This window comes from Macrotis lagotis, chromosome 7 (genome assembly GCF_037893015.1).
Source record: "Macrotis lagotis isolate mMagLag1 chromosome 7, bilby.v1.9.chrom.fasta, whole genome shotgun sequence".
Taxonomy (NCBI): domain Eukaryota; kingdom Metazoa; phylum Chordata; class Mammalia; order Peramelemorphia; family Peramelidae; genus Macrotis; species Macrotis lagotis.
Window position 1 is genome coordinate 150,209,440 of NC_133664.1, and position 12,015 is coordinate 150,221,454.

General features: G+C 35.9%; 1 protein-coding gene across 1 annotated transcript; it reads left to right on the top strand.

The window, feature by feature from the left end:
• Positions 1-118: 118 nt before the first annotated feature.
• Positions 119-11,082, top strand: THAP5 (THAP domain containing 5). The gene is made up of 3 exons (XM_074193901.1): positions 119-279; positions 7,194-7,386; positions 7,927-11,082. Exons 1-3 carry the CDS (start codon positions 200-202, stop codon positions 8,857-8,859), a joined length of 1,206 nt encoding a protein of 401 aa, XP_074050002.1. The 5' UTR covers positions 119-199; the 3' UTR covers positions 8,860-11,082.
• Positions 11,083-12,015: the final 933 nt, after the last annotated feature.

The following is a 12,015-nucleotide window of genomic DNA, read 5'->3' on the forward strand; positions in this document are numbered from 1 at the left end:
GCCGGAAGGCGGAAGTGGGCGGGCGGCGGCGGTGACAGCCCGTGGGCCTCCCCGCTTCCCCTCCCGCTCCCGTCAGCCTCGGAGCAGGCGCACTAAGGCCCGGCGACTCTGAGGCGGCCCGGGTCACCCTCGCGGCCCCGCTCGCCCGGCCTGCTTCTCTGCGCCCGCGGCGCGCTTGCCTTGCGGCCCGACGGGCGCGATGCCCCGTTATTGCGCCGCGTTTAGCTGTAAGAACCGCCGAGGACGAAACAATAAAGACCGGAAACTGAGTTTCTACCCGTAAGTTGTCCCCCGACAGAAGCGCCGGTGCCGGCCCCCGCGCGCGCACGCCGGCGTCCCCCTGCCCGCCGCCTCCGCCGGCCCCCGGTAAAACCCGGCGGCCCTGTTGCGCTCCGGGCCCCCGCCTGGAGGAGCTGGGCCTCCCCGCCCCCACCCACCTGAGGCATGCCGCCTCCCGCCGATCACGTAGCCTTGACCCTCCTGTCACCCCCGACATCCCCAGCCCGCCGCTTTCTCCCATTCCGTGGTGAGACTGGTGCAAATAGTGTCGAACCAAAAACTTTGGACCTAGAGAAAGTAACGCCAAGCGGCCCCAGCCTTTCCCTGCATCGTGTTACACCTGCTGTGGCTCCCAGGTTTACATTTGATGTAAACGAGTGAAGCCAACAGTGCAAATTGGAAGCCTTGATACCTCAGCTGGTTGCCTTGCCTTGTTTTATTAGCGATGATCGAAAATAATAGCAACTAGTCACATTATTAGTGCAAAGTTAAAAATAAACAGGGTAGACTCGGTGCTCTAAATTATACTGAGAGCACCTGCCAAGCACATCAAGCGCTTGTAACTTTAAATTTTTTTAAAAAGTCCTTTGCAAACGGGTTATTTCTATGCTTTTTGCCCAGAGAGTAGCATTAAGAGGCTTAAGAGAAATGTGAAGTGTTTCCCTTATTTCTCAAGCCTTTTTTTTTTTCTAAAAATGTAGAAGAGTAGGATCAAGTACCTCGATGATGAAGACTCCTTAAAACTGTTTATGTTGAAGCCTAGGGAAATGTTGTCATCAGACTGTCGCAACTCCAGATTCTTGTCTTTTAACTTTGATCTCACTATCTTGCCCTTATTTAAATCCAGTACCGCTTGAAAGACTTATACACACAACAAAATAGTAAATATCATCTTAAATATTCTATCAGGGTTTAATATACATTATTTAAAATGTCCATGCTAACTATCAGTAGTGTTTGGCTTCAATTCAGAGTAGGACATGTACTGTGAGAAAAAATTAGAACTCTGAAGAGATACTTTATTCTTTAATGAAGTTTTTCCATTTGCTTATTTAGCCTCACTTTGCTTTTTGTTCTCACGTGGCTGTAGACTTTGGTTGCTACTTCTCCTGAGTTCTGGAGATAGAATGAAATAAAATTACAGAATGAAATACACAATTTAGTCTCCCAGTCCCTCAATCATTTATTAAGCACCCACTTGTGTGCCAGGGCATTGTACTAAGTATTGGGGATTAAAAGAAAAGTAAAAAGGTAGCCCCCTACTCTCTGAGAATCATTGTCTGATGGGATGAGACAACATGCACCAAGCTTCATGCAGGATAAAGCTGATTAATCAACAGAAGGAACGAACTAGCATTAAGGAGAATCTGGACAAACTTCCTGTAGAAAGTGGGATTTTAGCTAAGAATGAAACCAGGAAACAGATGAGGAAGGAGAATATCCCGGGCATGAGAAAAAGCTGGTGAAAAATGCCTGGAATCTGCAGGTAGAATGTCTTGTAAAGCAAGGAGGCCAGTATCTCTGCAGTATTTGGAATGAGGACACTAGTGGAAGGGCATAAGATGAAAGAAAGTTAGTAAGGTAGAGGGCAGGGTGAGAGTATGAGGGTCAGAGTATTTTATGTTTGATCTTGGAGGTGATAGAGGGAGCACCCGAGTTAATGGGGGAGGAGAGAGAGGGAGTGACATGTTCAGATCAGCACATGGCCTAGTTGAATTGAAGTTAGGAGTTAAAGAGTTCAGATCCTGCCTCAGACATTTTCTAGCTTTGTGTTTTTGTCTAGTCATAACCTCTCATCTTCAGCTTCCTCATTTGTAAAATGAGGAAACAATTGTAGAATTTATCTCATGATGTTATTTTCAGCATCAAATGAATCATAATTGATGTCCAGGGCTTTGCAGACCATAAAACTATATGAATGTCAATTATTGTAAACACTTTAATTTCTAATCATATCACCATCACTGCTTCATTACATTCTAGTTTTTTAAATGTTTGTATATTAAGGATCAATCCTACTCCATTCTTTAGATATGTTTTATATATAAATATCAATTTTGCAAATCTTTTAGGTGCTTGAAAGCCAGGTGTCTTTTTTGTTTATTATTATAGTATAAACTTTATAATATGTATAGTATCTAATAATTGTTGCTGTTAGTCAGAAAATGATTCTAGAAAGCTCTGTTATCTTGAGAGAGTACTTTCAAAATTCTTCCCATCCTTCCCGCAAACCCAAAAGGAAAGCATTTAAATTCATTTTATTTTGAAGTTGAATATAGTCATATACAACTTTTAGGAGCAAGCCATCAAATCACATAGAAATAGACTATCAGTCCTCCTCAAAGATTAAGAATCACTAATTAGGAAACTATTATTTCTGCTATATTTCAAAATGATGCAGCTGGGTGGCACAGTGGATAGAGTGCTGGACTTGGTGACACATCTTGCTAAGAACAGATCCAGCATCAGACACTTACTAGCTGTGAGACCCTGGGCAAGTCACTTAACCCTGTTTACTTCTGTTTCCTCATTTGTGAAATAAACTGGAGAAGAAAATAACTAACTATTCCAAAAAAAAAATCTCAAATGGGGTCATGAAGGATCAGACACAACTGAAAAACAACTAAATGATATATTTCAAGGTGTGTTTTTCTTTAGTATAGTATATGTGATCCAGAATGGGTCACTATAGCTCTTAGCATCTCAGGACATACTTTGATGGTTGAAAACACACAGTGGAAAATTATATTTCATTGTAATAGTTGTATAGTTTAAAAGGGGTAAGCCCCAATTTAGAAAACTTTAAAAGCCCTCAATTTTCAGTTTATTCAATTCAGCAAGTATTAAGTGACCATCCAGGGTAATTAGACCTTAGGAAAACAGGATAACATTGCTCTAAACTCAATAGAAGACAGACTTGTTATCAGGACATCATTTTAGTAATTTAGTGTGGGGAATTATGTCTCAACAAAAACCAGAAAATGTGCATTGGTCAAAGCAAGTTCTTTCAAGGTGGTATGATATCTGAAAACCTAATCAATAAATTGATTAGTAAGCACTGGAGTCATGGAACAAAATCTTAAAAGTTCACTATACTATTAGCCTAAGTCAACTTTCTCAATTCTATATGTAATTGTCACTCATCTCCCCTATTCATTCCATGCTTCCTCATAGATATGAGTTCTAGAAACAAATGATTACTTTCAGTAATCACAGATATTCTCATTCTTGGTTTATTCAAGAACATTAATATTTTTTCAACAATAAAAACAATCTAGGGATCCCAGATATTTTCCTTTCTTTAAAAGCACCGGCCCTGGAGTCAGGAGTACCTGGGTTCAAATCTGGTCTCAGACACTTAATAATTACCTAGCTGTGTGGCCTTGGGCAAGCCACTTAACCCCGTTTGCCTTGCAAAAATCCTTAAAAAAAAAAAAAAGGAATACCTTTAGTAGTCAAAAAGTGCTGGTTAAAAACATTGTGGTACTGAGGAAAGCACAGTGAGTTAGGATTAGCAAGCCATTCTTATTTGCTTAATTTTTAAGTGAGGGAGTTGAACTAAATAAAACTGTGAGATCCCTTCAAACTCTTACATATGAACCTTATGTTTCTAGTAAGACCTTTGGTAACCCAGGAAGAGGAGTTGTAATAAGTAAAAATTTATCTTTTCATCTTGGATTATCTTTCAAGTTTCAGTTAATTGGATTTAAGTGTCTTTTTTTTTTTTTTAAGATTTTTGCAAGGCAAACGGGGTTAAGTGGCTTGCCCAAGGCCACACAGCTAGGTAATTATTAAGTGTCTGAGACCAGATTTGAACCCAGGCACTCCTGACTCCCAGGGCCGGTGCTTTATCCACTACGCCACCTAGCCGCCCCTGGATTTAAGTGACTTTCAAAGAAACTCTTATCACTGCTATCATCCCTTCAAGACTGGAGTTGCTTAAGTAGGATCTTTAAAACTATTACATAAGACTTCCAAAGGCAAAGATGGCATGAGGTATATTCCAAGCATGGGGAAAGAAAGGCAAAGGCATGGAGGTAGGAAAAGACATTAATACTGAGACTAGGGTAGTGCAGTGATTTAACTAAGATCACATAGAGCAAATGGGAGAGGTGTGATTTGAATTCAGGTCCTCTGAATTCAAATTCAGTGCTCTTTCCAATGCACCAAGCATAAAGAATTTGGATTATGCATGTAGTCATTAACCAGCATAGCAGTTTTTTTTAATTTTTTCCAATTACTTGCAGAGATAGTTTTCAACATTCATTCTTTGGCAAACTTTTGAGTTCCACATTTTTCTATCACCTTCTCTTCCCTCTCTATGGAAGTCTGATATAGGTTGTACATATAACAATTGTGTTTCGCATATTTCCATATTAGTCATATTGTGAAAGAAGAATTAAAACTATGAGGCGGCTGGGTGGCGCAGTGGATAAAGCACCGGCCCTGGAGTCAGGAGTGCCTGGGTTCAAATCCGGTCTCAGACACTTAATAATTACATAGCTGTGTGGCCTTGGGCAAACCACTTAACTCCATTTGCCTTGCAAAAAGGGAAAAAACCTATGAGGAAGAAGTCATGTGAAAGAAAGGAAAAACATAAAGGAAATGAAAATAAACATGGTATGCTTTGCATTCAGACTCCATAATTTTTTCTCTGGATGTGTATGGCATTTTTCCATAACAGGTCTCTCAGGATTGCCCTTGATCACTGAACCTGCTCAGTATTTTGAGCCCATGAGAACATGATCAAATCTTTGCATGAGGAAGATTATTTAGCATCAACATGATGTGTATATCAGCAGGACACCAGTTAGTAAGATACTGTAGTAAGATAGCAGGCAATAAAGGCTTGTGTCCATTTCTAGTGGCAGTGGAAATATAAAGGAGTATATCTTAGAAATTTCAGAGTTGAAATAATGAGTTCTTTGCATCTATCTGTGACAGGTGTGGGAGAGGGAAAATTTTCAAGCATTCATAACTTGGTAAATAATGGTGACTGACAGAATCAGGAAGCCAAGAGGCTGATCACCATAAGGAAAGAACTAGAAGGAAGGCAGTTGTATGGAGCTGGACATAAATTCTGATTACATTCTCTTTCCCCATCCATCCAAACAAGTGATAAACCCAGTTGTACTAACATCACAGTTACTGTTTTAAAACAGAGAATAAAGGTGGGAGTTGGTTTGGGAATAGATTATTCAGTGAACATTTTTCCTATTTTATTTGCAAAATCTGCATCTAGATAAATTCACAAATAAATAATGATAGTTTTCCCTTTACAAGTTAAGGCTATAACATGTGGCTATCAGATTAACAATAGCAAATTCAATTCCTAAAATTTGGTGCCAAAAGGAAAATAAACACAATTCTCAGCATCTAAATGCATGTATGCACATTAAGGATGCATGCACATGACTCAAAATTAAGTGGTAAAGATCCTTTTTTCCACCCTTCTGATAGTCTCTTATTTAGCATAGTGATTCATTAAGTATACATGTATTGGTCTTTTAGGAGTTCTGAGGCAAACAATCCAGTTTAATAAGATAAATTGTTACTTACATTGATATAATCTAGGCTATTAGAGAAATGCATGCATTCAATAAATATTAAGTATGCTCATTGTACAAGAAACTTTTGGAAAGTCCATACTAGCTAAAATTATATCTAACTTCCAAAAAAAGATCTTCATATTATTACACTTGCCTTGCAAACAGTATTGTGCAAGGAGGGGGTTAGGTTAGGTGAATTTGAGCAAAAATGGGAATGAAAACTCAACTTGTCCAGATGGTAGTGGAAAGCCAGGAAAAGTAGAGAGTATTAAATGAGGAAAAACTATGTTAATAGTGATATTCCAAAGAGATCATTTTGTCAGAACATCAGTCCTTCCTTGCAACAGCAATTAGAGCTATATTATAGGATTCCATCTTAGAGGTGTGGCAGCAGTAGATCATTTTAAGAATGTTTATATAATATTTGTCTTAGAGATTATATTTTGTGGAAGTTATTAGTAGTAACTTTAGGTTGTTGTCTTGAAAAATATATTTAACAGTTGTTAAAACCTGGAATTTTAAAATTGGTAGTAATGTTTCCTATCAGAATTTATCACAAGGGGCAGCTAGGTGGCACAGTGGATAGGGCAACGCTCCTGGAGTCAGGAGTACCTGAGTTCAAATCTGGCCTCAGACACTTAATAATTGCCTAGCTGTGTGACCTTGGGCAAGTCACTTAACCCCATTGCCTTAAATTTTAAAAAAAGAATTTATCACAAGTCAAATTTAGCTGACAATATATACTGTACGTGACAAAGGAATGTTAATAACAAATGCCAAATGCTCAAGAGCTCTTTTTTTTAAAAAATCTTAATTTACTTTGATACCAAAAAGTATCCAAACCTAGGACCAAATGTTTGCTCTTTTAAAATAAATTTTTACCTATGTCAAACTAATCTTAATTCAGAACTTTGGATATATATGTGTGTGCATGGTATATTGTACTTGCCTTTATATATGTTCATATATACATGTATTATGCATACCATGTATATATTGCATATATTTATGCTTGTATATGTGTGTATGCAGATTATGTGTGTGTGTTAAACATTTTTAGTTATCATTTATAGTTATAATGAAATTCAAGAAAAGATCTATTAGCTTGTGGGAAAAGTAAAGCTTCAATTTCCACCCATGGGCTTTTTTGTGAGCTCATAAAATGTGATAAAAGTGTTGAAATATACTTTCTTCTTCTGCTGATAAAAGTATCATAGCAGCTCACTCATCTTATAGATGAAGAATTTGAGGCCCAAGGAATTTTATATGACTTGCCCTAGGTCACATCCACAGTATGGGTCAGAAGTAGGATTTGGACCTAAATCATCTGAGTTTAGAATCATTGCTTTTTCTTTTCAATTCCAGGTTTCCTCTCCATGACAAAGAGAGACTTGAAAAATGGTTACGGAATATGAAACGTGATACATGGGTTCCTAGTAAATACCAGTTCTTGTGCAGTGACCATTTTACTCCTGACTCTCTTGACATCAGATGGGGCATTCGATATTTAAAACAAACTGCTGTACCAACAATTTTTTCTTTACCTGAAGACAGTCAGGTAATTTTTTTTTTTCTCTTTGGGGGAATTGGAAAGGTGACTGAAGTTTTCAAAAAACAAAGACTAAAATTATTATTTACTTACCTTGTCGGAAAGCCTATATATTTTGTGATTAGGTATAAAAACAAAATTCATAAAAAAAAATACTAATTTTTACAAAATAATTGTTTCACCTAAGAAATGTGGAGTAATATGTTTGATATTTAAATGTAATACTTGTCAATTAAACAATGACATGAAACTTGGCATTAACAAAAGTGTTAAGTATTATTTAACTTACAATTCTAAATTTAAGGAGTTTACAATAATATTTGCCTGTTCTTTTCCGTATGTGAAAATTTTTAAAAATATCTTGAACATTTCAAATATTTTCTGAGTCAGTGAATAGCATAATATTTTTAGATATTGGTAAATTTTCCCTGACAATATACCTTTTAATGTTATTTTTCATAAAACAAGCTGTGTGTGTGTGTGTGTGTAGTTTTAATTCAATACACTTTGAAAAAGGAACTTTCTGAGTTAGAATATATTGTTTTCTAGGAAAAAGACCATGCAAAAAACAAGCCTCAGGAAAATAAAACAGAAGATGAGAAAGAAATATGCCTAATGGTAAAATCAGAAGAATTATCTGCACAAATGGAACCAAAGAAAAATATAGTAAGCACAGAAAAAATTGACGAAAGTACAAATTTATTTTATTCATCTTCTTTGACAGAACCACTTCAAAAGGATAAACCACCAGTTTCCAATATGGAAAATCCACTTAATGGCACATCAGTTATAAATTCTGCAATTCCACAACATATTGAAAAACCAAAACCTGTGTTAGAAACAGCAGTTGTCCAGGATATAGAAGTTAGTAGTTTTCATACATCTTTTGAGAACCTCTTAAATACTACAACTGCTACTTTAAATGTCTCAAATCCAGAGCATGTGCATCTCTCTATGGAGCCCAGTAATGTAGTTGAAACAACTATAGACCATCTCTCTAATTCAGATATCACAGATATTTCTGTGTCAACACAGGAAAACACTGTCTTGCTGAGTACCATTACTCAGACAATTGAAGAACTGAACACAGATGAAGAATCAATTATTACCATTCTAGTGCCTACTGAAAGCTCTAAGCCATCAACCAGTTCATTCATACCAACAGAACAAGAGAGCATAGACGTAGAAGATATAGATATTGAAGATTCCTTATATGATGACACAGACTATGGAATTGAAATACTACAAACTGAACATTCTTATTGCAGGCAAGATATTAACAGGGAACTTCTTTGGCAAAAAGTTACTAAACTGCATTCAAAGATAACCCTTCTTGAACTCCAAGAGCAGCAAACTCTAGGAAGACTCAAATCTCTGGAAACTGTTATAGGACAACTAAAACAAGAAAACTTGCTATCTGAAGAAAAACTCAAGATTGTAGAAAATTGTTTCACAACATTTGAAGTTACTATGATAGAATAAAAACTTTTTAGAAGCCATGATTTTTATATAAAATCATTACATACTCTGATTATCCCTGAGTTATTTACAAGGCGACCTTTTTGCCAGCATGAATCTTATATTCTTAATGACATTTATGAGAATACTGTGTCATAAAACATCTGTTTTCATATGATCCAGAAAATAGGAAATTGCCCTTTAAAGTGATTAGCTAAGAAGTTTAATGAGAGAAACTACAGGAAAAAAATTAAAGATTTGTATTTTAGCCCAAGGAAGCATTTGTGAAACAAATTCTGTCATTTCAATCTAATAATCCATGTTGATGTTAACATTGTGGAGGGACAACATCTTATGATGATTGTGTTATAATGAATTCCTTATAAAACATGGCTGAATTCTAAAGATTGAGCTCCTATTCTTTGAAGCTAGAAGAACACTAAGATGGGAATCAGTAAACCTGTGATTTAGTCAAGCAGCTTGCCTTTGGCAAGTGTAGAAAGTTGGGAAAATCACACCTGTTCCTCAGGTGTCTCATCTGTAAAATAAGGGAATTAGGTCAGGGAATCTTGTCAGCTTTAAAATTCTGTTTCTGTGAGACCCTTCCCTTCAAAGATATTTTACATTCTGTCTTGATCATAGTTATTGCTTATGTTGTCTGGATAGGCTCAATATTCACTTTTATAAGAATTCCTGTGTGGTTTGACTTTTCAACTGCAATGCATTTCTGTAATAAAATGTGCCCCAGGATTGTTTTGTTTTCATTTGAAACTGCATTGTAAACTGGGCACCACCTTTATGCAGTACCCAATTGTGTTATAAGATTCTCTTAAACCTTAAGGATTACATATCCTGAGTTATAAATATGCCTTGTGTGATTGGCCATTGTAATAGTCTTCTAGGAGCTTTATAAAAGAATACCAACTGTATCTTTACATTTCCTAAAGGCAAGGAATAAATTAATAAATGAAAAAATTTTGAAACGCAATTTTCATAATAATCATTCCACAGTATTCATTTCTTTATGAGTATTAGTGACTTTATGCTTGTGTGTTGGGCTTCCAAATTTTTTTTCAATTTCTTAGAACATTGGTATAACAAACATCATTCCCACTCACTACATTTTAAGGAAATGGATAATCAAGAAATTTTAAGGAAATTGATAAAATACATTGGGAAATAGTTGGAGAAAAAGAATTATGCAGATAAAAATTGCTTTTAGATAGCAGCTTGAGAAAATTGGCAAAAAACCTAAAATAGGACATAATGATGTGAAGAAAATAACTAAAACCTTCAAAACTAGCTAATGTAGCCTCTGAAATTAATAGTCAGCTTGAATGATAAATGTTAATGAAGAAATATGCATAACAGTTTGGGAAGAAAAATAATTACTTTTATCCCTTCTAGCCCCCCAAAATTCTATGATTATTTTCGAACAGATAATTTCTTAGTTATATTTTTCTCAGGTTAATTAACATACATTGTCTTAAATATTTATCAATTGACAGTAGATGAAAGTGGTATGGAATTGGGTGGAGTAATATAGAGAAATCTAAACTGAGTTTTAAAATTCAATGAAGACTGAGAATGTTGATAACAAAAAGCAATTTTTTTAAAAAAGATGTATTAATGTGTTTCCCTTTCATTTGAAACTATGTGGGATGTAAAGCATCTTTTTTAGGTTTTTGCAAGGCAATGGGGTTAAGTGACTTGCCCAAGGACACACAGCTAGGTAATTAGTAAGCGTCTGAGTTCAGGTTTGAACTCGGATCCTCCTGATTCCAGGGCCGGTACTCTAGTCACTGTACCACCTAGCTGCCTGGATGTAAAGTATCTTAATGTGTTGAATGTAAATGAGAGCCTGATTTTTTATTTCTCCACTGTCACGACCAGGTAATGTTATGAGGTTAGCAATTCTCAGTTTTAGTCAAAGTAGACTATAATTAATTGTTCATACAAAGGCATAATTTATTTTTTTTTTCAGAAATAAGTTTGGTAAGAGAAAAAAAACCTAGGACTATTAGGTATACTCCTTGGCTTTTGTAAGTTCGTTACTTAGATATTATTAGAAGCCATTTTCAAAAGAAAGTGTTAGGGGCGGCTAGGTAGCACAGTAGATAGAGCACCGGCCCTGGAGTCAGGAGTACCTGCGTTCAAACGTGAACTCAGACGCTTAATAATTACCTAGCTGTGTGGCCTTGGGCAAGCCACTTAACCCCCATTGCCTTGCAAAAACTAAAAAACAAATAGTGTTGGAAGGAATGATTAGGTTTCCAGGCTCACTTTGAAACCTTAAACAGAAATGTAGATCTGTGCATTTACTCTAAAGAAAAAATATTTTAGTCATTAAAACACTAAAAAAAAAGGATAAACTAATTTTTACCTATCTTGAGTGCTCATGCTTGAAGAATAAGCATATTTAAGTAGAAAAAAAGGGAAGCAGATAGTCTATAGAATGTACTTTTAAGGGTTATATAGATTGATGGCAATGATTATTATGATTAATTTTTCTCTTATGCTCATCAGCTATAATTGGGATCATTCTTGGCTTAGAAAGGGAGATGAAGAAATTTTTCCAGAGGTAAATAGAAAAGAGATAAGGCGCAAAAATGAAAAGGGTTTATATATGGATTAAAATTTTCCTGAGGTCCAACTGTTCGTTGTAAAAGCCAGATGGGAAGAAATGGAACATGTTTCTAACTCAGGCCTTACTCACTGGGGGAAGGGAAGTCAGATAATGCCCCCATTAAGTGCCACTGTTGGTCTTTGACAGCCTTGTTGGCCTGTGATGGATGGGAGAGAAGGAGACAGCATACAACTTGCCATATATACACATATATATGTATATACATATATATGTGTATATATATTAGATTCACAGATGAAAGGTTTGTAACTCATGTAAAACTTATAGGATATGTTTTTTATTGAATTTAAAATATAAAATTAAGTTTTATAAAGGCTTATCTTTAAGTTGAAATGTTAAATATTAGGAAATACAAATGTAATGCTTCTAATACATTTTAAGTAAAAAAATAAATTTTGTAAAGCAATTCTGAAAATTTTAATGCATCTTGGATTCCTAAAGCTATGTTTGGTAGAATTTTATATTAGTCAAAAAGAACATTATTATTACCCAAAAAAGTTTTCTGGTTTTGTTCTTTTATGATTGTGATGCCC